The sequence below is a fragment of the Nymphalis io genome, chromosome 27 (genome assembly GCF_905147045.1).
Source record: "Nymphalis io chromosome 27, ilAglIoxx1.1, whole genome shotgun sequence".
Lineage (NCBI taxonomy): Eukaryota > Metazoa > Arthropoda > Insecta > Lepidoptera > Nymphalidae > Nymphalis > Nymphalis io.
In genome coordinates, this window is record NC_065914.1 from 2,279,993 (window position 1) to 2,307,977 (window position 27,985).

Genomic DNA, 27,985 nt, shown 5'->3' on the forward strand with positions numbered 1-27,985 from the left:
GTTCATGTATTAGATACAAAATGTTGTAACAAAAGCCAAATGAATTAGCAAATACCGTTCGAACACTTTCTATTATTGTTCCATGATATTATGTAGCACTTATTAATTACATACTTATTACGTTTTTATTATTAGACTAAACACACAAATGTCAGTAATCTTTACAAACAAGGGTCTGACAGTAAATGATAAAAACACGTATACCTACTGATACATTATCTTTACTTCAATGAAATGACACCGTCCGATAACAAAAAAATATATGTTACAAAGCAATTATAATTAATCCTTAAACAAAACTTCTAATTCTTGGAAAAACAATGGTTTAACATAACACAAAGTCAAGTTCAATATGAACCCGTTATTTTAATAACACGACAAACTGTAGCAAGTATTAGTTGTTATTTACGCATTTAAATGTATAAGAAATATTATCACATTAACTTACATATACACAATAATATAACCTTTTGAATAAAGATAGTGAGTAATTATACTACAAAATAGTTGCATCTTTAAACTGGTCGGTTTATTGTGACGTGCAGACACGTTGGACAACAAGGGATGCATTTCGTCAATATTCGCCAAGGCTCGTAATAATTCGCATCACTCATCTCTCTCGCACTCGCGATAATCGCTATTATATTGTCCTATTGAATTTCTATCGGCCTTGTCTCGCTCTTCAGTTGATATTTTTAACTTGTGGAGTACACACGTAATACTTGCGTTATAAAGTCGGTGATTTCTTACAATTGAATTAAAAATTATCCATATTGAATATTAGAATACACTGAAGAAATATAAAAACAATGGCGAAGGTAATTTATTTATTTAGCAAAGAATAAAATAGTTATAGTGATCTTTTTAAAATATCTTTTTTTGATACGAACATCATACCACCCTGTGACGTATTGCAAGGAGATAACTACAGCGATTTAAACTTTCAATAAACATATAAAAATACACTGTGTTAGTGAAATCGTGTTACGATAAAAAAACTTGAGCAATAAAATCAATAAAAAGCTACATTATAAAAATATTACCAAGAATAATTTAAAAAAAAATAAAGTATGTTTGAGTAAATTAAAAAAATGATACAATTAGGATGTGTTATTACGGTGAAATATGATAAACCTAATTCGCACGTCATTTCCTTGAAATAACTTTATAAATTAATTTGTTTTGATATGATTCATTGATAAGTAAATAAACTTGTTATTTAAATTGAATATGTAAACAAAGTATATACTACTTTATAAATATTTTCATTCTAAATATAGGTTTTATTTAATACGGGCAACATTTTTTTATGTCACAAATGAAATCAATAGTACATAGGGAAAATTCTGTCAGGTGTACCGCTAACTTAAGTACAAAATAATTTTCTAATGAATCTATGAAAGTACGAAATTTATGCACGGAACGTTTTCTTTCGTGTCATCTCCGTACTCGCAATAATATCACAATTTCGCGCACACTACGTTCGCGCAGGTACAGACAAATTAAAAAAAAATAATTAATGTCTTTATATATTAAAAATATATTAGTGTGTGTTAAAAATAATTATAGAAGATTCATTGATATGAACCGGAGCCGATATTGGGTATGTTGCAGTCTTTTAATTCTTCTTTTTATCGTTAAAATACAGAGAAAATTCAGTTTTTTTTTCTTAGCATAACCTTGGTGGTTACCTTCATGTTTTATTAACTATTATCAGAAAATGATGACCTTACCTGTTTAACACCACTAATAATTAAACGGAAATAATTTTCCACTCCGTATACCATAAAATCAAGTGATTATATAACAATTATCGTCTTCCTCAACAATGTCTGTGATAAAAAATATATTTTATTTAAATATGCTTGTTTATCTCATGATTAAACTAAACAATGTGAAGACAATATGTGACAAGTATATAATGTTTAATTTATATACATATATGTATATATAAATATGTGTAACTTTGTATTTAGTATGTATTTTCACTAAATGAGTAAAGTAAAATATAGTATAAATATGTACATTTATGGCAATATGTATATTTGGTAGAAAAACTAGAAAAAACAGTTATTTTTTTTTTATTATTATGACTTACTGATTTTCTTTTTCTTAATATCATAGACAAATAAAAATACCCTTTTAATTTTTTACCTTTTATTATTTATATTGTAAATTGTGTTTTTAAACCAACTGAAAACCAGTGCCGTTTCAACTCAGCTATGTTGAGCTTATTCCTATTGCCAAACATTTTATGTTTCATTTATATTATTAAAATATAATAAATTTATATTATCATTTTATATATAATTTATGGCAATAAAAATGTTTCTTTCTCTTTATGCTTATATCTTTATTTATACATAAATTGTAAATAGTAACTTTCTATTCGGCAGACACTCATAACTAACCCTAATTATTAGAAAGTTTGTCAGTTCGTACAATGTACAATAAATTACATTTAAAAAATAAACAAATATGTTAATTTAATAAAACCATAGATAATGTGATGAAACTAAATTATTACTTTCATTTATCTCATATAGAACCTTATTACTAATATGGAAATCGTTAAAATTCAATCACTTAATGACTTGTGTAGTTTAGTGGGTGATTAGGTAAACAAGGCTATCTACTGTCAACAATTATATCTTCTTCTTTCAAATGTCAAATCATTTATTACAAAAAGAGAGAAAACAACATTTAACATAACATTACTAAAAACAAAAGCAATAGAATAATTCCTCAGAGCTCAGTGCTGCTATCTCTCGAAGCAATTTTAAAGGCTCAAGGGTGTTTGTTATCGTTACATCGCCAATAATGCGAACAAATTGAGAATTTATCAACAGGAAAACTTGTAATCCTCAAGTCAAGCTATAACACTATCGCTTTTGCAAAGCGCTTAAACTAATTAATTTAATTGTATAACAACATTTTTAAAAGCAAGCTTTTATATATAACGTTTCCTGTCTCCGATGTTGGCTCTTTCGGAATTCCCTTATCTACCGCTAATCTTAAGTGTAGCATCAGCTAATGGTTACCATAAAAATGTACTCACATTGGAACTGAACTAATGTGGTAAACTTCAACTCCGTAGGATAAGGGGAATAATTTAGTTTGCAAGACTTGACCTGAACAAACGAACAAACAAACATTGCTATTTAAATTAAATGTGCCAGAATACCATTGGAGTCAAAACGGCCTGCGATAAAATACACAGATAGCACTTGGTAACTCACGATCAGTAGTGCTTGGCTTTTTTTTAATGCTATAGGCTGGCAGACGGGTCGATGGGCCTGGTGATAAGCGGTAGAATATCTGATGAGTGGGTGGTACCTACCCAGATGGGCTTGCATAAAGCCTTGCCACCTAGGCCTCATAGAGTCAAACCAGTAACCTTTTGTGGAGACCATTGCTAGGTGCAATGTCCTCGTTTTGTTTTCATTATAATGTTTCTTTTAATTTTAACAAAATGACAATAAGTGCAACAAGAATTATGATAATATTTACATTTGATGAAAGCTTAAAATACATAAATTACATATGTAAATAAAAGGTGATATATAATAATAAATTTTAATTACAAATGACGAAGGAAAAATTCAATAGAGATCATTTTATATAGTTAAACTCGTACTACACTGTGACGTGACGGGCCGGTTGGCGTGGTTGGTAGATACTTGCTATTCACGCCGAAGGTTGTGGGCTCGATTCCCACCCACGACAGACATTTGTGTGCATGAACATGTCTGTTTGTAATTATATATTTATTATATAAGTATGTATTTACAAAAGAAAAGTAGTATATGTAGTAAATCAGTTGTCTGGTTTCCATAGTACAAGCTCTGCTTAGTTTGGGACCAGATGGCCGTGTGTGAATTATGTTCCAGAATATTATTATTAATTTTATGTCATAATGTCAATATTTATTTATATCTCTGAATACAATCAATACAATTACTAGTCTATTAGTTAAGTTCTAAGTAGAGATACCGAGTTTGTTAGTAAAATTCCTCAAGTCAAGCTACACAATATTAGCTTGACTTGAGGATTATAGGATTTTCTGTTGATAAATTTTCAATGTGTTCCCATTATTGGCGACGTAAAGGTCACAAACACCGTCGAGCCTTTAAAATTGCGACGAGCGATAGCAGCGCTGAGCGCTTCCTATCGGACGTATCACGGCTAATGCTCTGAGGAATTATTCTCTCAAAAGAAATATCAACTATTCCTTGATGAATAAGATGTTGTTTCCCGTGTGCTTGTAGATATACTGGCTCACTGGTTCTTCAAACCGGAATACAATGATACTAAGTATTTCTGTTTTGCGGTATTGACAAGACTGTCTTGGATAAAGCCTTACCACCATAGGAGAAGGTATAATAAGCCCTTATGCCACCACCTAGATCCAATGCGGATTTATGGATACACAATATTTGTTTATGATTTACATATTATTATAAATGTTAAAAAACCTTTTGGCCTGTCTGTTCGTTACGCTTTAACCGCTAAACATCTGAAGTGAATTTGATGAAAATTTCTATAAAGCAGCTTTTTTGGACGTATCAGCTACCTGGTATTGTCCAACACGCGGGTGAAAACTATATTTTATTAAATGGCCAAAATTTTTGTTTTTTTTCTGTAATTTCTATATTATTATTATACTAATGCTCTTGTATCTAATATGTCTTAATACTCTTTACTCAGTAACAGCCTGTGAATGTCCCACTGCTGGGCTAATGCGTCCTCTCCCTTTTGAAGAGAACGTTTTGGAGCTTATTCCAGCACGCTGCTCCAATGCGTGTTGGTGTAATACATATATAGCAGAATTTGAATGAAATTAGACACATGCAGGTTTCCTCACGATGTTTTCCTTCACCGTCAAGCACTTAATGAATTATAAACACAAATTAAGCACATGAAAATTCAGTGGTGCTTGCCCGGTTTTAAACCCACGATTATCGGTTAAGATTCACGCGTTCTAACCACTAGGCCATCTCGGCTTATAATACTCTTTAAATTTAATTATTGTAACGGCATCCGGCATAGACCAGACTCACAAATTTCTCTGGACCACTTATTGCAGATATTAAGATAATCCATTTATTATAGACCGTATAACCGTAGCCTCTCTTGGTTGTATAGACTTTTTGATTTTTATAACAAAAATGATTGAGTGTTAAAAAGTATTGATTTTTTTTTTTGCTGACTGTACTGTTTTTTTATCTTTACAATTTGTGGACAGTCTCTTAGTCTATTTTAAAACAGTAAAGGTTGCTTTGCTTCCCCATATTAAGTTTTCACCCTTTATATTTTGATTAGAAATTATGGTGGTAGAGCTTTTTACAAGTATGTCTGGGTAGGTACAACCTGCTCATCAGATATTCTACCGCAAAACGGCAATACTTGGCATTGTTGTGCTCCGGTTTGAAGGGTGAGTGAGCTAGTGTAGTTACAGGCACAAGGGACATAACATCTTAGTTCCCAAGGTTGGTGGCGCATTGGTGATATAAGCGATGGTTAACATTTCTTACAATGCCAATTTCTATGGGCGTTTCCCTTATTCCTTCGTTTATTGGTGACCACTAATCATCAGGTGGCCCATATGCTCGTCCGGCTATATATTCTATAATAATTAAAAAAATAATGAAATTGTTCTTAATATTAAAGGGATATTCTTTTTATGTCAGTTTGACATAGACTTAATGTTAATGATTTGTGGGTCGTCTACCGATGCAAAGTTTCAGGTCCATTTCTGACCCATGGGCTATTTTCGTCCCCCACAAGCTTTACGCTTAATTTGAAGGGTAAATATCATTATTAGTAATTGCTTAAAACGTGAATTGCTGTTCTACTTTGTTAATAGAAACACATAACTATCGAATTTGTTATCTTGTGACATAATACGTGTATAATTAATTAAATTAATTATATTTTAACTGCCGATGTCGTTAGAATCCGTGATGGTGATGGCATTCTGTGACGGGACGAGCAGCTAGTTACAGATATTAAATTAATTAATATAATCCAATAATTAGTCGAGTCTCCCACGTGTTTACGATAAAGTTTTCAGTTCTGGGTTATTGGATATTATATCCTATAACCATCTCTATATTGCTTATCGAACGAAAATATATATTTATCGCTTAACAGTTATATAATATCACTTAGGTAATAAATGTAACAATGTAATAACCTATCATATGTCAATCGTCGATGTTGTATATAAATATATTTTCTATTATATAATATAAATATTACAAATATATAATCTGTATTTGTATTATAAATTCGATATAATTCTGTCTGTCTGTTACGCTTTGACGGCTAAACCACTGAACCGATTTTGATGAAATTTACCCGTTCGTAATGTAGATTCTATCGGGAATCATCGAAAAAGCGATTTTCCTTTGATACGTGTATATCTTGTATCAATGTATATTAATTCCAAGACTTATCATAGATATAATTTTGTAAATATAAAATCATATTATTTAATTTATTCAAATTACTCTTATGATTTATGATATCGGTTATTCTATGATATGTATATATTATGTTATTATTATTAATTTAATATATAATCGGTTCAACAAATGATTAGTCTCATATGATAAATAATGAGCTTATGTTTTGCATAACCGTTATTAGCAAGAACTAAGTTATATATACTAAATATAAAACAAAATATAACTAAATAAAATACATATATAAAAGTTACCATTATATACATAGCCTATGTCCTTCATTCCAAGCTTGCTTCATACTAAATTTCATCAAAATCGGTTTAATGGCGTAGTTTAGTGAAAGCGTAACAGACAGTTACTTTCGCATTTATAATATTAATATAGATTAAATATATATATATAAAGTGTACATAAAGTATAATAAAGATCAGATGTATAGAATGCAATTTTTTTTTAAAGATTGTAGACAAAGGCATCCGGTCTTGCAGTCTTATGTTATAACCAGCACTTATTTAATTCAAAGCAATTGTTTCATTAAAATATAATGTTTTTATATTAAAATCACGTCATCTTCCATTAAGATGACGTGGATAACTCCACGCAATTGTGACTTTTAATGCTCACGACATAAATACTGGTATTGTTCGAGTCACTTTCAATCAACACTATTCAGATTGATGTGAAAAATTGAATAATTGCGTTGATTTTGATGCGCTTGAATTCACTTTTAATTGTTAGTATTTAATGAACGGCCATTACAGTTTAGATGCTTTGTCGCTTTATTTTTTAATAAACTATTTACGTCTGACATAAGTAAATAAATCAGTGGAAGTCTAATGTCCATATATATATATATATATGTAAGCCTTTATTGTTGTTAACAGATCTGAACGATTTCGGCCATGGCGGCTAATCTCAAGAGACATTAGCTGACTGCGCAGGACATATTATAGTGCACAAATGTGTGCACAAACACAGGTGCACTCTCTATTCTTTAACTCTCATCCATGGGACGGCAATCCGAAACGACCTGAAAGAGTTCAGACGCAGGACCAACGACTTTACGTGCTTCCCGAGGCACGGGAGAGATAATGTTTTCGAAAGAAAAACTAAATAACCTTTTATTGGCCCGATCTGGGATTTGAACCAAGGACCTCCGGGTCTGTGGTCTTACATCTAGCCACTAGACCAACGAGGCAGTTACCAGATCTAATATACACATATTTATACAAACGATATCTCATTTACTATATATAAAAAGATACAAGACAGGTCGACAACCAAGTTATTGCAAGATAATGGTCTACTTATTCGATAATATCGATTTGGACTCATAAAAATGATATATATTATATACTGTTTTACGATTTAAAGACGTGCTTAAGATTAAAGTTATCTTATCCAAGGTTGTAAAATATTGGAACTGAATTTATCGTCATGTGTAATATGAGCAATGACTTACCACTTCAAAGTAGCAAGTGATTTTAATTTTCCTAAAAAGTCAAGTTGACGATATACGAAAGGTGGATGGCAGCGGATGGCGATTGAGATTGGGGACGCCTATGATGAAAAAGTCAAAGTCCAAAATCGATAATTATCATAAAGTAAACTAACAGCCTGTAACTGTCCGACCTAGTTTATCCTTTTTAGGAGGTTTGGAAACTTCTCTCCGATCAAACGTCGTCTCATCGGATTGTGAAAGAGAGAGATCCTTCGACGACGATGATGACGATTATAGTGCTTATCCTCGGCGTAGTTGTCTGGTGTCCTTTAATAGATTGCTCTAAGTTTTTTCGAATGGGGGGGGGCACATCTTATGGTAAAATTCTGCACATATATTGAGACCTTAGCTGTAGGGCCTGGCGTATAACGCGGTCTAGTGGGTTGATGTAAGGCCGCAGACCCGGAGGTCCTGGGTACAATTCCCAGGTCGGGAAAATAAAAACTTATTGGGTTGTTTTGTCAGAAAATCCTCAGTAGCATCGTCTGGAAGTTGGAAGTGTTTACATTCCCGTGCCTCGGAAAGCACGTAAAGCCGTTAGTCCTGCGCCTGAACTCTTTCCGGTCGTGTCAGATTAGCGTCCTATCGGGTTATGAGAGTAAGGGAATAGAGATTGCACCTGTGTTTGCGCACACACTTGTGCACTATAATATCTCCTGCGTGGTTGGCTAATCTCTCTTGAGATTGGCTGCCGTGGCCGAAATCGGTCTTGAGGACATTATCATACATATATCATATCAGTTATTTAACGAAGGTATTTCTTTATCACGTTTTAATTTCAGGTTGTAAAATATAAAACGCCTATATGGCCTTTAATTTGAAATAATCAGTCAATAGCCTTAATAGATAATAATAATGTTATCTGGTATTATGGCAATCGGGCGCGTGCCGAGGATTATTCAATACGATACTTAAATTGTCATTTGTGATATACATATTTATGACGTAATAGTTGGTAGGACTGCCTTGTTGGTCTTGGAGATGTAAGGCCGCAGATCCCGAAGCCGATAAAACGATATTCGGTTTTTCTATCGGAAGATTCTCAGTAGAAACCCGGAGTATGGAAGTTAGGAGTGTGTACACTCCGCCGTGGTCGTGGAGTGACAGATATAAATAGGTACATATCATTTGAAATTGATGTTTTACAAGAACATGAAATTCACGCTTGTCACGTCAATAGTATAAATTTAAAACTACCCGCCCTTCGTACTTAGTAATGAGAGGCTCTAATGGTATTTTTTTTTAATGCTAACGCGTCGTATACCACTGTTTGACTCATCGCGAGATCTCCAATTAAATCCAATCCAAATTTTCCTACCTACCAAGATCCAATATAAATTTTCCTACCCGTGCTAACCCCGCCTTAGCTGTTACGGTAGCAGCCGTAGTTTATGACTTTCCGATCAATGTGATCATTATATTTTTTCACTGCTGGGCAAACTTCCTCTCCTCATAAGGAGGTTTGAAGTATTTTTATGTTGTTTTTACAGCAATACTTCCCTTGCGTAACAGTTGGTTTTGTAAAAAAAAAATAATCGAACTTGCTCAATCTCTTTGTTTTAATTTCAACAAGGAGTTGCTTAATTAAAAAGTTATTTATGCACGTAAGTCGCTGCTGTTGTAATACACACGTCAGAAAAATCTAAGCTGCATCATGGTAATAATTTTTTTTTAATTTATATTATAGGTAGGTAGACGAGCAAATGAGCCAATGAGCAAATGATGATAAGTGGTCACCAATTCCCATAGACATTGGCATTTTAAGAAAGTTAACCACCAACCTTGAGAACTAACCTTTCAAACCGGAACACAACAATACCAAGTACTGCTGTTTTGCGGTAGAATATCATATGAGTGGGTGGTACCTACCCAGACGAGCTTGCGCAAAGCCCTACCACCAGCAAAATGTTACTTACTCCGGACTGATAGTTACTCAGGCTGCCGATGTTAACCGCCCGAGAGATAGAAAACTTCAAGTGGTGTTTTTGTTACCCCCCAAACCGTGCGGCGTGAAGAAGCCATACTTTGTATTAAATTACGCCATTCTTTTACAATAGATTAATTTTGTTTTAAAAAAAATTTAGTTGCTTAGGTATCTTAATTTGTACAATGTATGATAAAGTACACATAATAATTTTAATTTATGTTATTAATACAGCAATTAAAAAAGAACAATTGTTTTTTTTTTACATCGATAAGAAACTAAGTTTATTATTTATATAATGAAATACAAATGTTATGATGTCAAAAACCATTCGTAAATTGAATATAGTACATGTTGCTTAGACTTTTTTTATTTGTGTATTTTTCATTTACATATGGTACGTTATCGCATTCGCCTCGCCTAGTCGCTCAAGTGTAGCTCAACTTGTGGATGTACAGTAACAGCCCGTTAATGTCCCACTACTGGACTAAGGCCTCCTCTCCATAATGAGGAGAAGGTTTGGAGCTTATTCCACCACGCTGCTCCAATGCGGATTGGTAGAATACACATGTGCCAGATTTTCAATGAAATTAGACACATGCAGGTTTCTTCACGACGTTTTCCTTCACCGTCAAGCACGAGATGAATTATAAACACAAATTAAGCACACGAATATTCAGTGGTGCTTGCCCGGGTTTGAACCCACGATCATCGGTTAAGATTCACGCGTTCAACCACTAGGCCATCTCGGCTCTTGTGGATGTAAATAAGATATATTTATGACCTGAGTAATGCTATGACTTGTGTGTGTGTCACTGTTTTATCTTATTTACACACTTTTCTGACAAGGTAAGGTATTTAGATAAAATAAAAAAACAACATATATTTTTATATGACGTACGCATGACGTATCATTAAAACAATTGGTTTTTTTATGGAATATTTTTAACGCATCATTGGAAAATGCTTAATTCATTACATTCCATATAATGACGTATATTGCTCCTCGGTACCGATAGATGGCGTTGATTGAATCTGTTACATACCTGAATCGCGCTGTCTAGATTCGCTACTGAGTATTATATATACTGTGGAATGGCATATGGTGTGGAAGTGATTATTCTAAATTTCGTACACCTCCCTCAGAGGTAACCTTCCACATACACTCAGGCGTCCAGTGCACGTCCTGGACGATAAAGACAAAAGGATAACGGTCGCAAACGCTCCGTCCGAAACCCGACTCAAATTTCAAGGCGGAGTCCAGTACTCGCCACAATGCCCGGTGACGCTGTAAAGACCAGTAGGGCCAAAAGCATACATTCACACAGTAAAAAAATCTTAATTATCCCATCGTCGCTCAGGCGTATGACGGACGGCGTTCAATGCAGACGTCATTTCTCCCTCCCGAAGTCCCGACGACGACGGCGTCCAGAGTTGTGCTCCGGCCACTGAGGCACCCTTAGGACGCGCGTACTCGGAGTCCTTACGTGGGCTCCCAACGTCTTACTTGAGTCCGACTCTCCTCCCCGCGCGATGTAACTCTAGATGCCATAAGGGTCAAAAATAATACACATTCCGAAAATAAATATCTAGTGATCAAATAAATTACCATTTCATTGATCCCGCCGCTATTAGTTCGGTGTAAACATATTAATAGCATGTTGGTGACATTCGTGTTGTCAACACGTTTCGACAAGATATGATACTTACCCTGTTTCTTTATTCAAGAAATATATACTATTTATAGTATTACGGCGTTATTACGACCCAATAAAATAATAAGTTTATTGCTTTTTTTTCTAGAAACTCCAATTGTGCGGTACCGAAGAGGAGATGAGAGAGGTGGCTGGTAGGATCTGCAGGAACTATCTCCACGGTGCTTGGAAGAGTGTCGATCCCACGGACCTGGACTTTAGACGGATCAGGTGATGCTTATACTTCATTTAGATTATTTATTTAACTCTTCATTCTACACCAAATTACATAATTTACTTATATATAAGTTAAAATAAATAAACATAAAAATATATGCAGCGCAAAATACCTTATCGCTCACTAGCGATTTCCAGACAACCTTCGATTCACATAACGATACATAAACACTACAATACATAAAACAATAATACTGAAAAGATATATAACGTATTATATTAGTATATAATACGTTATATAGTATATATAGTAGGTCGTAAAAAAAACTTCGATTACTTTTTAATTTTTTCAAAAGATTAAAAACGAATGCATTTGCTCGTATTTAAGTGTGTTTCTTTGCTAAATGAATTTGGTATTTATTCATGATTGCCGCTGAATTACAGAAAGAGACTCATCGACTTATTTATTTATTTAACACTTTTTGCACAACATATACATGAAATGAGAGAAGTAGGAAACAATCAAAGAAAAAGAAAATAAATCATCATCATCATCATCGACTTATGAATAATAGGTGCCGATAAGTTTTGAACAACAGAGGCCACACTTTGTATTAAATTATACTTATGTACAGTGTACACAGTATTGTTAACTTTTGTTATTAAAAAAACAATTGAAAAAATAATGTTTTTTTTTTTTACATAAATAAGTTACTAAATTTATTATTTTTAAAATTAGTTATAATGTGAAAATCATTTTAAAATTTTAATTGGTACATGTTGTTTTAGACTTTGGCGGTTGCGCCCGCGTTGGGGGGAGAAGGGGGTGTTAGGTAGTCTAAGTGTTAGGTCAAAGTGTAAACTATCTCCATTCATCATTTTATCCAAATTGTTTCAGTAATTTTTGCGTGAAGAAGTAACAAAATTTATACGTCCTCAAAAACTTTCGCATTTTATAATGTTAGTAAGATTATAAGCATAGATGTGCTTCACAGTTTCTTAGCAAATTAAACTATTAACGTCACAAGTGTGAGTTAAATATTCATATATACGTATATAATATAAATAACAATAAATAAATCATTTGAAATAGATACGTAAAACTAACGATTGTACGGCAAGGTTGTTTTTTTCAACGGACAAAGAATTGAAAATTTCATGTAACACAATGGCGCCTTTGAAAAACACTTGGAAAGCTGGTGGCGTTTTTTAATGACAATTCGCTCGTATTTCAATAGTTATATAAAACACGCCATTGGCGACGTTTGGTAAAAAAAAAATTAACAATAATATTGTCTCAAAAAAAGCTATTAATGGACTTAAGTCATTTCGATTTTCACAATGGACGAGGAAAAAACGTAAACAAACGAATGAACTTGGGGAGTCTTTCTGGTGATGTAATGCAAGTAATAGATGACGAGATTGTTTATATTTTTGTCGTTTTAAGGATTTATTTATTTTATTTAAATATTAGGTGTATTATTGTTATTATATGTCTTTATTTATATTATTATATACTACTACCATATACTATTCACTTATTATACTGAGTTAACTGACATAGATCTTGCATCACACGCAGCCTTGGGGCGGAATGTCAGTATCTTATGAAAGATGTCGAGATGAGATCGTAAAAAAATTTTAGTACATTTTATAGTTTTGATATATCTGGTCACCTGATGGTGACTGGTCACCAGCGTCCTGCGTCTTAGTACAGATTATTGAACGTGACAGCGGAATAGTTCTTTCGTTTATAATTTAAACCACAATCCACCTTCATAGAGCGATCAGTAATATCCATTTTTAAAACATTGTGTACTTTTTACTTTAAACTTTTTATCGGACAGCGGATAGCCGTCTGAATAAATGACGGTTTTCCTTAATCGAATTTGAACAATGTTTTTTTTTTCTAATGGCATAATATTTAATCTGTTATGTTTATAAAAAACGATTTCCTGGATCTATATAAGAACTTGTCATGGCTAAAATTCCATCTAACAATATATATAATGCATGTTAGTAAATTAGCATTGCTAATTAATAATAAATTACTCCATAAATAAAATAAATAAATAAGCCTTTAATCAGACACATTTTTGCTACATTTTTCATTACTGAAATTATCACTCTGGTGAATTGGCATCGACAACTCAACTCAACAGCAGTCTGTTAGCCACATTTGGCAAAGGCCTCCTCCATTCCTTTCCATTCTATTTTATTTAGTGCGATCCTGGTCCATGTATTCCCTGCTATTGCTTTAATTTCATCTTCCCACCTTCGAAACGGTCTTCCGCGTTTCCTTTTAGCGTTCCTGGGATACCAGAAAACCAAAGTTTTGTTCCATTTCTCAGTACCTCTTATTATATGACCTGCCCATTTCCACTTGAGTTTCCGAATTCTAGTTATTACGTCGTCTACTTTCGTGCGCTTTCTAATTATCTTTCAAATAATATAAAAGATTATATATACAATAGTTTGGTTTTCGTGCAAGATATATTTTGATTTACATGTATTTAATTAACGTACATTTTTTTTTTTATATATAATAGGAAGGCGGACGAGCGTATGGACCACCTGATGGTAAGTGGTCACCAACGCCCGTAGACATTGGCATTGTAAGAAATGTTAACCATCGCTTACATCTTTACATATACAATACAACCTTGGGAACTAAGATGTTATGTTCCATGTGCCTGGAATTACACTGGCTCACTCACCCTTCAAACCGGAACACGACAATACCAAGTACTGCTTTGTGGTAGAATATCAGTTTATAAAAAAATAAACCACCGTCATTTCGTAGTCAATCACAGGATCTGAGGTTAGACCCCTTGAGTAAGAGTGAGATGGCAAGAGGATACCTACCAGTGTAGGTTTTCTCACCATTAAAACCGACATTTAGAAATACAATATATAGCTGTTTCGTGGCATCGTCTGTAAAATGGCAATGGTAGGTAGTGTAAGCACACTGACTGCCTCGTTAGTTTAGTGGCTAGATATAAGGCCGTCGACCCAGAGGTCCTGGGTCGACATATATATATATATATGCGAATGAAAAGATCGTGAACAAATTCCTCGAAAGAATAGGAGATATTTTAGCCCAGCAGTGGGACATTGCGAAGCTGTTACATTACATACAGACAAAATAACTATCGCATTTATTTTATTAGTGATAAATATTAACGAAGCGTCACCACTTGCGTAATCTCTTCACGTCCTATGATAAATGGAATCCGAGACTGGGTCAGTGGAAACATAGGATTGATACGGACAGCACAATAATGAGTTTACTTATAAGGGAGACGCAGATATTTTCTTTCGGGTCAATAATAATAAATTTATTAGGTACTATAAATATGGACAAATATTTGTGTGCATGAACATGTCTGTTTGTCCTGAGTCTGGGTGTAATTATCTATATAAGTATTTATTTACAAAAGAAATGTTGTTTATGTAGTATATCAGTTGTCTGGTTTTCATAGCACAAACTCTGTACAAGCTTAATTTGGGATCAAATTATTATTATATTATATTTATTATATGTAAAAGTAAAAAACTTATTATTTTTATATTAAATGTTTAAAGTCAAATATTATAATGATTAGATTTTTTTTTTCTTTGATATATATTTTGTATTAACTGTAAATGTAGGGCTGAGGATCCCGGGGTCCTAGGTTGTAACCGTTAAAAAGTTATTGGGTTTTTTTTACCGTCGAAAATTTTTCAATAGCAGACCGGAATCTAGAAGTTGAACGACATCTTCAATATTTATCGTCGTATATCAGCCAACGTACTCAAAATCTTAATGAATTATACACCTAAACGTTCCTTATGAATCACCCCGTCCATTGGTGAAAACCGTATGAAAATCCGTTCGATAGTGTATGAGTTTATCGCGTACATACAGACAGACTCGTCGCGAAACTTGGTTTTATAGTAAATAGTTATTTTACATTGCAACTATGCAAAATATATGTATATATATATATATATAAAAATATATATATATATATATATATATAAAAATATATCTATATATATATATATATATATATTAATTCCTATAATTCCTTCAATGTACTTTTGAATCGTCATTTATATATTTTTTTTAAATGTTACTGTTTGTTTCAGTGGTGGACTATCCAACTTCCTCTACTACGTCGCCCTACCGCCAGACACGTCAAAGTTAGGGGGGTACGCGAGAGAGAACTCGCCGGAGACGGAGGAGAGTCGACTGTCGAAGAAACCCATTTTGAGTTCCCATTCGTTTTCAATGGACGAACCGAAAAAGGTAAGATATTCGATTCTTTTATTGCTATACAGACAACATACATAAACACAACACACACAAAAACACACACACACATACATACATACATACATACAAACACCCACACACACATATATATATACATACAAACACCCAACAACACACACACACACACACACACACACACACACACACACACACACACACACACACACACACACAACCCGAGTTTTTTTTATTTTCCTATAAGAAAAACGATTATTTGTATTCTAATTTTTAAAGTAACAACAGGCTGTCTACACTCAAGTTCACCCAAGACCGAGTTTATTGCTAGAGGTCCGACTGTACTGCTTGCCCTCGCTTTTGAACCGAGATGGCCCAGCGGTTATAACCTAAATCTAACCGACGATCGCAGGTTTATCCCCAGACAAAAACCACTGTATTACCGTGTGCTTAATTTCATGTGATGGAAAACATCGTGAGGAAACCTGCACGTGACTAATTTTAATGCAATTTTGTCATACGCGTATACACCTCCTCTAAGGAAGCGTTACCTCTCCTCTAAGGAAGAGGAGGCTCTTTAGCTTAAAGCACTCCAATATGGATTATCTCTAATGTTCAAATAAACCACTGCATTATGGTGCTTGAAGGTGTTGCTGAGAATATACGGACAAGTTCATGGCGAGCGCGCGATGGACGCTATAGTCACCGAATCTGTGATATTCACTCTGCTGTCTGAGAGGAGGCTGGGTCCCAAGCTGCATGGCGTGTTCTCCGGGGGGAGGATCGAAGAATATATACCAGTATGTATAATCTGTTAAATATTACAACTTTTCAAAATGATTTATCAACAAATTTATTATACTCCTTACATGTTCCTTGCGATTCGCTAACAGCTCTGCTGTATTATGCACTAAAAACAGTTCTCGATTAATTTATCTTTATTTATAATACAACACTATTACGCTTAACTACTTATATGCTCTTTGACTTTACTTCCAAAGCAACTACGCCGACATTCAAAACGCAATGTTTTCGGCACAAGAGACATAACATCGTAATTCCCGAGGATTAGGACATTGGCGATTTAAGGCATGTTTAATATTTAGTTGACTGCCTCGTTGGTCAAGTCGCTAGATATAAGGCCACTGACCATGGGACCCTGGGTTCAATTGCCAGGTCGAGCCAATAAAAAAAAGTTTTTCTGTCAGAAAGTTCTCAGTAGCAGCCCGGGATCTGGAAGTTGGAAGTGTGTACACTCCCGTGCGTCGGAAAGCACGTAATCCCATCAGATTATCATCAGGTAGACCATCTATCAGTCTGCCTACCTCTTCTAACTAAGTGATCGTAAATTTACAATGTTTCAGGCACGTTCACTTCTAACAAAAGAATTATCAGAACCGGCACTATCCATGAAGATAGCAGAGAAGATGGCCGCGATACATTCGATGGACGTGCCGCTCTCTAAGGAACCGAACTGGTTGTGGAAGACAATGGGAAAGTGGATGAAGACGGTCAAGGAGGAGAGGCTGGCTCAGAATGCGACTGGCAAGGTATGCTACTATGATATGTATTGACAGCCTACAGTCCTCGCCTGCGTGGTTCAGGGGCGCGGGGTATGACGACTGAGGGACTGAGGGAGGTGCGGGCGGCGGGTGCATTTTTCTGTCATAGCTTTGAATTTGGAAATTGATACGGAATTGTCGTCCCATCTCATGAGAGTGAGGCAATAGAGAGTCCACTTGTGTTTGCGTATAATATGTCCCTTAAGAATGGCCGCCGAAGTCAAAATCGTTCTGGAGGACATCATCATAGTATTATTTAGATCGCTAATGTTATATACACCGAGGGATAAAAATGGTCTACAAATATACTTTAAAAGATTCACGAGTTCGAATCCTGTCAGCTTAATTCGTGTTTATAATACATCTCGTGTTCCACCGTCATTGGAAACGATCTTTTTAATCGGAGAGGAGATTCATTCCCAGCAGTGGGACATTTACCAATATCTTGAATTCTTCTGACGAGGGATTTTTTGCCGAACATAAATACATTTAAAATTAGATTAAGCATTATTATATTAACATTATTATCTGTGTTCATTAATTTCTAGAATGATGAAGAACAGAGCATAATAAAGCAGCTCAAGTCAGTCGATTATGATAAAGAGGTTGAGTGGTTGAAGAAGTTCCTCGCGTCAGTCGAATCGCCTGTGGTCTTCTGTCATAACGACATGCAAGAGGGTAAGTGGAAATATATTTTCAGAAGACATAGAAGGCTGACCAGTAGGTTGATGATAGTGGATTGTTTAGTGAGCAGAACTTACAAGAGAGAAAGCTATTTGACGAGCCGGTTGGCGTGGTTGTTGGATGCTTGTCTTTCACGCCGAAGGTTGTGGATTCGATTCCCACCCAGGACAGATATTTGCGTGCATGAACATTTGTTTGTCCTGAGTCTGGGTGTAATTATCTATATAAGTATGTATTTACAAAAGAAAAGTAGTATATGTAGTATATCAGTTATCTGGTTTCCATAGCACAAGCTTTGTACAAGCTTAATTTGGGATCAGATGGCCGTGTGTGAAAAATGTCTCAGGATATTATTATTATGGCTGTGATTTTATTGGCTCACTCACCCTTCAAATTGTAACGCAAAGTTATTCTAGCGCAAAATAGCAATACTTAGTATTGTTCCGTTCCACTTGGATGGGTGGGTGAGTGAACCAGTGTAACTACAGGCACAAAAGGGACATCGTTCGCAAGCTTGGTGGCGCTGTATGAAATGCTTAATATTTCTGACATCGCCAATCACCTTTACCAAGCTTGGTGGCCCATTTGCCCTTCCGATAACATTGTTGAGTGTTGTTGAGTGTTTCCGACATAGATGGGTGAAATCTAAATAGTAAACGACCGTTTTTTTTTCCGTTTTCAGGTAATATTCTTATTTTGGAAGACGAGATCCAATCAACATCGGACGACGAGGCGTACACGTACGACGAGGCAAAGAAGAATCAATACGTGTTGACACAATACGATGACACGAACACGTCGGATTCGATACACAGTCATATTTCTGACTCGGGCGAGCCGAAACTGGTTCTCATTGACTTCGAGTACTGCGCATACAATTATAGGGGGTTCGATATAGCAAATCATTTCCAGGAGTGGTCGTACGATTACACGAACCCCGAACACCCCTTCTATTATGAGAATCAAGAGAATTCTCCGACTTTGGAGCAGAAGGTGAGCTTTGATTTTTTTTGGTGATTTTTTTTTTGGGTTTTATCTTGGGTGGTGTTTGATGGGAGATGATCTCAAGATTGAAATGACAATTTCATGATCTATAATACTGTTTACAATTGTTTCTCTTTAAAGAGTGGTCCAGTGGTCCAATTTTTCAGGATGCCTTTGCAATATTTTTTATATGTATAAGTGGAGTCGAATTCCAAAGAGATTTTGGTATTGTCATTTGTAATAAATATTTTTTTAAATTAATATTGCCATGTACAAAAATCGAAATACGTCTCCCATCTACAAGGAAATATAATATTTAGATTTTCATATCTCAGAATCATTTTACTAACACCTTCGTACGCTTCGAATTTTCTTATAACGTGGCTTTGATTTTGCGAGAAATGAATAGCTTGATAAGGATTCAACCTTATTGTCATTACAATAAGGGCTATTTTTGAACGAGCGATATTGTAAACGATATCAACTGTCTCTATAATACATTACAAATAGTATGTGTGTGAGTTTAGTGTCGTGTGAGTGTGTGTGTTGTTGGGACTGTGTTAGGATGGTATAACTAGATAGTGAGATTGAGAGTGCATATTGATGGGCTGGTTGGCGTGGTGGGTTCGATTCCCACGCAGGACAGACATTTGTGTGCATGAACATGTCTGTTTGTCCTGAGTCTGGGTGTTATTATCAAAAAAGTAGTATATCAGTTGTCTGGTTTCCATAGTACGTGCTCTACTTAGCTTGGGTTCAAATGTCCGTGTGTGAATAATGTCCCAGGATATTATTATTGTTATATAGAATGTCAAATGTAAGACACACAAGTTTTTAGCTCACTGGCAGTAAAGTCTACGCCCGCGGATATTAAAAAAAAGCAGTGCTACTTAAATAGAATGACACTAAAGGTAAAATAAGATGAAGCTAAAGATGGGGTCACATCCCCCCCCCCCCCATAAATAAAATATCGCATAATTAATTCAAACTTAGTGCGTTTTTTTTAATTGGAGAACAAAGTGGTTTCTATATTACAAGCCGCTATATTTTATAGTTTAACATATTTGTTGATAGTCGAACCATGACCGAACCGAAACAGCCTGTGAATGTCCCACTGCTGGGCTAAAGGCCTCCTCTCCTCATTTTGAGGAGATTTTGAGGAGAACCATGACATTACCTTCTTAATATTTTTTTAAATTAATATTGCCATGTACAAAAATCGAAATACGTCTCATAAATTAATATATGTCGGTCTGTGGTGGAAGCCGTGTCTTCTAGAAAGTCTATTCTGTCTTGTTTTTTTTTTTAAAGTATGATAGTACAGTGAACTTGTTATTGATAGTATACTTGGTATTTGTTGGATTCCGGTTCGAAGGGTGAGTGAGCCAGTGTAATTACAGACACAAGGGACATAACATCTTAGTTCCCAAGGTTGGTGGCGTATTGGTGATGTAAGTGATGGTTAACATTTCTTACAATGCCAATGTCCATGGGCGTTGGTGACCACTTACCATCAGGTGACCCATATGCTCGTCCGCCTTCCTATATTATAAAAAAAAAATAGTGTGATAGTACTTTTTTTTTTCATACTGAATTCTCTTATAGTATATAAGGTTTGTAAATAATATAATAGGTATAACTTGATATCATACAAATAAGGTTTTTGATGTGATTAAATTATTTGTTATCTGTAATTTTTGTAAATTGACAGTTGCTTATACAAAATCGTTCGTTAGACCATCGCTTTGATCATATTTTTTAAAGTTGCAGAGAACGGAAGCACCGTCCGCGATAAAGCGGTGAGGTTCGTTATATCAATTGATTTTAAAAACACCTCTATCAAATACCAAAAGTTACATCAAAAATTGTAATGATAAAAAATATATTTAAGTTATATTAATTTTTGTATCAATCATATATTCATGTGTAAATATGATAGTTTTGCGTGAAATGTTTTTTTTTTTTTAATATCACTATAAATGGTGTTTGATAGAGGTCATATATGGAATCAGATTTAAGAAGACAAATTTAGAAAGATATTTTTTGTTAAGTTTGACCATCCGTATAATGAATACATTATTAGCTATGTCAATAATTGAATGAACGTTGAATATATATTTTATTTGGAAAAATCCGTTTTTTTTTTTAAATATTAATATAAATATTGACATATCTAATAAAACTGGCCTAAAACAATCACTACGCAGCTTGTGTTTGTTTATGCTTGGTTTTTAGCTGCCGCATAAAATATGGCCGCCGGAGATGGACCATACACTATGGAATGACTCTGCCCTTGTCTATGACAAAATGGCGTCGCGTTTTTCTCGGAAGGAAATGAGTTTAATTTGCATTATTTAATCTGTGATCCTAAATGTTTAATTAATTCGTCTTAAATATTTTATTAAACTTAAATTCAACGGTATTTTTGGTAATTAAATTATTTTCAAATTTGCTATTTTTAATGTTTTTTTTTTTTAAATTTAAAAATTAAATTCATTGATCGTGTTTTAATGAATTAATCGTTTTCTAATAATATTATCTGAATAATACGAATAATAATATGTATTATTCTCAGACCTTTCAAAGCTAATATATATTGACATAATATTTCTAAATAAAACATTTGTATCTACCCAATAAGTCTATCCGCTTTACATATTGTTTTATTCGAATCACCAAAAAGTCTCACCCCATCCCCACTATTTTCAGGAGATATTCATCAAGGAGTACCTAAAGCATTACCACACCAACCTCTCAGAGGACAAAGATGTTGAGCCCTCAATCGATGACATAAATCAGCTGCTATGCGAAGTGGACGCTTTCGCTTTGGCCAGTCACTTCTTCTGGTGTCTATGGTCGATTGTGAATGCATCCAAGAGTCAGATACCCTTTGGATACTGGGTAAGTTGGTTCTTTGTGTTATTTCATTGATTCATATATGTAAGCGACATGGCAAACGGGTTACCTGATGGTAAATGGTTACTACCGCTTATAGCATTGACCATTTCCTTAGCTTGGAAACTAAGATGTATTATCCTGTGCTTGTAGCTGTGTAGCTAACACTAGCACACTCACTTTAAAGGTTGCCGAACTTGAACACAGCAATACTAAATATTGCTAAACAACAAGGGACATATCATCTCAGTTCCCAAGGTTGGTGGCGCATTGGCGATGTAATTGTTGGCAATAGTTAACATTTCTTACAATGCCAATGTCTATGGGCGGTGGTGATCATTTAACATCAACTCATTTGCCTCTTTGGCTTATTATAACATATAATATATATAATAAGTCGAGATGGCCCAGTGGTTAGAACGTGTGAATCTTAACCGACGATCGTGGGTTCAAACCCGGGCAAACACCACTTAAATATCCATGTGCTTAATTTGTGTTTATAATTCATCTCCTGCTTGACGGTGAAGGAAAACATCGTGAGGAAACCTGCATGTGTCTAATTTCATTTAAATTCTGTCTGTGTATTCTACTAACCCGCATTGGAGCAGCGTGGTGGCATAAGCTCTCCTTCTCCTCAAAATGGAGAGGAGGCCTTAGCCCAGCAGTGGGACATTAACAGGCTGTTAGTGTATAATAATAATAATATCCTGGGACATTTTTCACACACGGCCATCTGATCCCAAATTAAGCTTGTACAGAGCTTGTGCTATGGAAATGTATATGTATACATTTCTATATATATGTATATATATAATATATATATTATGCTATAGTTTGATGAATGGTCGGTACCTACACAGACGGACTTACACAGAGCCCTAGTAACAAGTATATTTTAATCAATTCAATTTCCTTAAGTCCGAATTATAGCTGTTACTTTTATAATTTTAAAAATGAATGCCTACTGGAAGAAACCGGCTATCAGGTTCAAATAAAAGTTATAAGAAAGATGGCGATAGTGTGCGAGCGAGAGAATAGATAAACCGATACCTTATCATCACGGGTAGTAAGGTAGTCATTATAGGAACATTGAACTAATTATAAATATTACGTACGATTTAAAAACTTTTCAATAATTAAGTATTGTTAAGAAAATAAACAACGGCCTTTGATAATAGTTTATTTATTTTTAATTATCTCATTACATTAACGATGTTATTTTAGGTTATCGTAGAGCTTACGAAATAATTACGCAGGCGAGCCGGAATTCATATTTTTTTTATTTTGATAACTTATTTATACACAATATTAAGTTATTTCATTTTATAATTATATATATAGTAACTGTTCTTATTAATTATATGAATCAATAATTTTTTCACAAGGGTCTATATTGAGGTCAACTATTGTATATTAATTATACAATTATTATTATTACAAAAGATAACTATGTCAATTTATTTATTTTAAATCAAATTTAAAATAGTACCACTAGATCTCACCCGACGCAAAGCTGCCCATAATGCAGGATGCATTTCCACGCTGTTCTTAATATCTTAAATTATCTATGGTATTTATTATGGAACAGTAAAGGGGGTTTTGAATCATGGTGAATTTGTTAATTGGAATGGTGTTGTATTATAAATACAGATATATTAATCGAGAACTGTTTGTAGTGTATAATAAATATATATTTACAAAAGAAAAGTGGTATATGTAGTATATCAGTGGTCTGGTTTCCATAGTACGAGCTCTGCTTAGCTTGGGATAAGATGACCGTGTGTGATTAATGTCCCAGGATATTATTATTATTATACAGAATTTCAAAACTAAGACACACAAGTTTTTAGCTCACCGGCAGTTAAAGTTAGGGCTTCGCCCGCTGATATTAAAAAAAAGTAGTGTTACTTAAATATGACACTGAAGGTTAAATAATACAACAGAGTTATTAGCGAATCGCATGGAATATGTTAATCTATGGTTTGTTTATCTGTACTCCTTCTCATTGGATAGGTGTATCCAGTTGTGAGCGAATCAAATGATTTTTTTTTTTTATAGAATAGGAAGGCGGACGAGCATATGGGCCACCTGATGGGAAGTGGTCACCAAACGCCCTTAGACATTGGCATTGTAAGAAATGTCAACCATCGCTTATACAGCCAATGCGCCACCAACCTTGGGAACTAAGATTTTATGTCCCTTGTGCCGTAATTACACTAGCTCACTCACCCTTCAAACCGGAACACAACACTACGAAGTACCGCTGTTTTGCGGTAGAATATCTGATGAGTGGGTGGTACCTACCCAGACGGGCTTGCACAAAGCTCTATCACCAGTTAAAATAGAATAGAATAGAAAATACAGTGACTGTAGCAATATATATTTTTTCCTTCTAGGAGTACGCGCTATCCAGGCTAGATACCTACCTCCGCTTAAAGCAGGAGGTAATAAAAAAAGACAAATACGGCTTCCCGCAGAAGAGGAAAATCTGCGAAGTGGACATTTGAGTTAATTGCGAGTAGGTCCTTGTCTAAAATTGGAGGTGCGAACGTGACAGAAATGAACTGATCATTCAGCGTGTGTGAAATCGTTAGCGGAAATTGTTAATTGCGATTTTGTTGTGATATTTTTTATTTTGAACACGCTGTATATAGATTTTAATTTTTTTTTGGTATTCATTTTGCATGTATACGTATGTTTGTGTATTTATATAATATCATTTGATATTATATATATATTAAGTGGTAATTTACAATATTTACTGTAATGATCTGTTGCTTATTGTAATTATTTCTATATACAGGCGTAGTAAATATGACACGCGACCTTCGCTTCGAATATTAAAAAAAAAAAAAGAATAAGTATATGAATATTAATCGTAATAAAAATGACAATAGTTTGTCTGTAAATATGCTAATTAAAAATGCAGTATTAACGCACAAGTTTTTTTTAAACATTCCCGTAATGAAATAAAAAACAGGAAACACTAATTTTTTGTTAAAATGAAATTTTATAACGTAAAGAATGTTTAAATCTATTTAAATTTGATAAACTACAAGACTTTTTTTTCTTTGTATTACCATTTTAGTGTAGTTTATATATCATAGTTTTACGATTTAAAATTTCGTTCGATTTATGAATTTATAATGTTTAATAATATAATTAAATAATATTTAAATCTTTGCACGCATATCTAAAGTGTTTACACCGAAAAAAATGTTAATAAATTGCCAGGTGAAAAAAAACGTGCCTTGGAGTTTGCTAGACGAAAAAAAAAATTGTATAATAAATAAAATGATTTTTTATTATAATTAATGTTAAAATAAATCACTGTATCTAAATAATTAGCGTAATTAATACGTATTATATTATATAAATAATTATAATGTTAGTTTGTGTATATTTTTGTGGCATCTCGAATAAAAACTTTAGACGGCGTTATGTAAAAAAATCATAAATAATATTTGTACTTAAAATTCGTTAATTAATTTATTAATGGATTTGACAGATTTTAGAAATTGTTAGAGAATATTTTTATCTTATAATGAAGCGAGCATCACACAGATTGTCTTTACTAGAAGTACAAACACTCAAACGGAAATATCTAAAATGTTATGTGTCCCTTGTAAATATAACACTAGCTCACCCTTAAGCCGGAACATATCAATATAAAGTACTGATGTTCAATGACAGTATCGGTGGTACCACAAAGTCCTATGTACCCAAATGCCGTCTAAAGTAAACTTAATAAGTATGAAGCCAACACTGAATATTTCACATTCCCTAAAAGAAGAAAAAAATTAAAAAAAAAGCATTTTTGTAGTACTTACGTATAACTCGATTTTGTGATTTAATTTAGCTTAGGTCTTAATAAATTTGAAGCAGCTATTTGTCTTATTTACAGCGAATATATACAGACAGATATAACTTTTGTTAGGTCTTCTTTTGTGGGACTTTTGCCAGTCTATTATCAAGTAAAAAAAAGTAAAAATCATAAACAAAAAATGGTGCGTTCTCAATTTCAAATGTGTACAATTGTCGCCTTAAATATAACATATAAGTGAAAAAATAGGTTTTAACCATAAAGATTGCGCATTTCCAATATAGCTATTTATTTTTCTAGCTGTTGTACAGGATATTTTACAGAAAATAAAGAAAACCTGTATTGGTCTCGTTGCTTCTCTCTTTCTAGAGTGTTCTATCTCGTCTGGCTATTTTTCTGTATCTTTAAATTTAATTTCTAAATAATTCGACATGGGAAGTTTATTATTATCGTCCAATTCATATATTGGCTACTCGTTCAATATTTAATTATCAGATTTCCACAATAAATAGTTAAAAAAGTGATGTCTGTCTGTATACATTTGTTACTTTATAATCGAGAATTGGAAAGAGATGGCGAAATATATCCATTGCTATCGCTCATGGAAATATCTTTGTGTTAAATCTTTTATATTAAACCAAAGATTTTTTATACATATATAAGCTGCTTTAGTAATATTTAAATTAGTCATTAAATAGTTACTTATATTTAAATTGAAAATTATTAAACTCGATTTAAGTATTAATTATAATAATATTACTGAAATTATTGTAAATAGCCCTTCTATGTAATATATTATGATGTATAGAATTTCATTTAAACACTAACATTTCAAATAAATTATATGGTAACTCAGACATACTGTTCTTATATATAAAAATGAATTGGGATTAATATAATTCGCATATGCATATATATGAAAATTTTCATGGATTATGTATTTTGTAACACGCCAATAGATGGCGCTATAACTCAGAAACTTTACACCGCTCAATAGCTGGTCGAGTGTTATACTTATGTATATTATTATCAACATATAAACATATATTTGATTAATTTAATCAATATTAATGAAATTTTGGCATTTAATATATAATAATAAAAGGCTTTATCTATTAATACTGTTAGTGGGGTGAATTAGTTAAATGTGCTGTCTTCTTCTTTCGAATGTCAAATCAGTGATGGCAGAATGAGAGGAATATTCAACTAAACGCCCGCTATTAATGTCGAAAGAGTTTTATACATAACTCATAAATAAAGATGATTTTAGAAATTATAATAACAAAATTTCTTTCTATTGTTAAGTATTGTTAATTTAATTAGCTGAACATCATAATCGTTTTAGATCGATTGTGATTGTAAGAATTATGAAACGGTGACATTTTGTATGATGACAGTTTGTTTTTTTTTATTTTTAATAATTTTGTTTTTGTGCTTTCTAAAATTATCGATTTAATGTTACTATATAGAATAACTCGTATCGTATTTGTACAAATTCATTTTATATTTAAATAAATAGTGATTTCTATAAATTGTGTACAAGGTATAAACGAGAGTATAACGGATATTTTATATATTTTTAAATGATTTTTGAATATAAATCATTCAAAGATTATATACTAAATAACTGAAAATAATTAAACATTTGTCTGTTTATATTGTACCAATTCGATTGAAATTAAACATATTTGTTGTGATATAGTGCGTTTCCGCGAACACAGTTGGCAATTAATGTGTTTGTTCTTCAAAAAGTCACGAATAATTATTATATTAACATAAATATATTGTACAAATTTTATGACAATTTAAGGTAATTACAGACACGATTGCAGATTTTCCATTTGTGGGGACGCAGCTTTATGTTAGTTAGGCAAATTTTTCGTATCGACCTGTATCTAGTAACGGAATTTAATTAAAATTATTTAAAATATTTTGATTTTTTTATTTAAAAAAAATCCTTAACGCGAATATCGTGTATCTTTTTCCTGTCCTCACTACCCT

General features: G+C 33.4%; 1 protein-coding gene across 7 annotated transcripts; it reads left to right on the plus strand.

The window, feature by feature from the left end:
- The first annotated feature begins 684 nt into the window (after window positions 1-684).
- Window positions 685-27,914, plus strand: LOC126778866 (choline/ethanolamine kinase). Of its 7 annotated transcripts, none has more exons than XR_007670241.1 (10): window positions 1,344-1,603; window positions 11,696-11,817; window positions 15,895-16,054; window positions 16,684-16,836; window positions 17,401-17,586; window positions 18,147-18,276; window positions 18,965-19,275; window positions 21,031-21,065; window positions 21,502-21,694; window positions 21,976-22,112. XR_007670241.1 is itself a non-coding variant. In XM_050502597.1 (9 exons), exons 1-9 carry the CDS (start codon window positions 810-812, stop codon window positions 24,666-24,668), a joined length of 1,374 nt encoding a protein of 457 aa, XP_050358554.1. In that variant the 5' UTR covers window positions 685-809; the 3' UTR covers window positions 24,669-27,914. The 7 variants fall into 7 exon arrangements, 4 of the variants coding, with proteins under 4 accessions (XP_050358554.1, XP_050358555.1, XP_050358556.1 ...); XR_007670242.1 differs by having other exon boundaries at window positions 21,037-21,065; XM_050502597.1 differs by lacking the exons at window positions 1,344-1,603; window positions 21,031-21,065; window positions 21,502-21,694 and adding exons at window positions 685-818; window positions 24,558-27,914 and having other exon boundaries at window positions 21,976-22,167.
- Window positions 27,915-27,985: the final 71 nt, after the last annotated feature.

Coding starts and splice junctions, on each gene's coding strand:
- LOC126778866 (XM_050502596.1), top strand. CDS start 1,520: ATGTCTTTATATATTAAAAATATATTAGTGTGTGTTAAAAATAATTAT. Junction 1,604..11,695: donor TGAACCGGAGCCGATATTGG/GTATGTTGCAGT, acceptor TTTTTTTTCTAG/AAACTCCAATTGTGCGGTAC. Junction 16,055..16,683: donor CAATGGACGAACCGAAAAAG/GTAAGATATTCG, acceptor TGGTGCTTGAAG/GTGTTGCTGAGAATATACGG.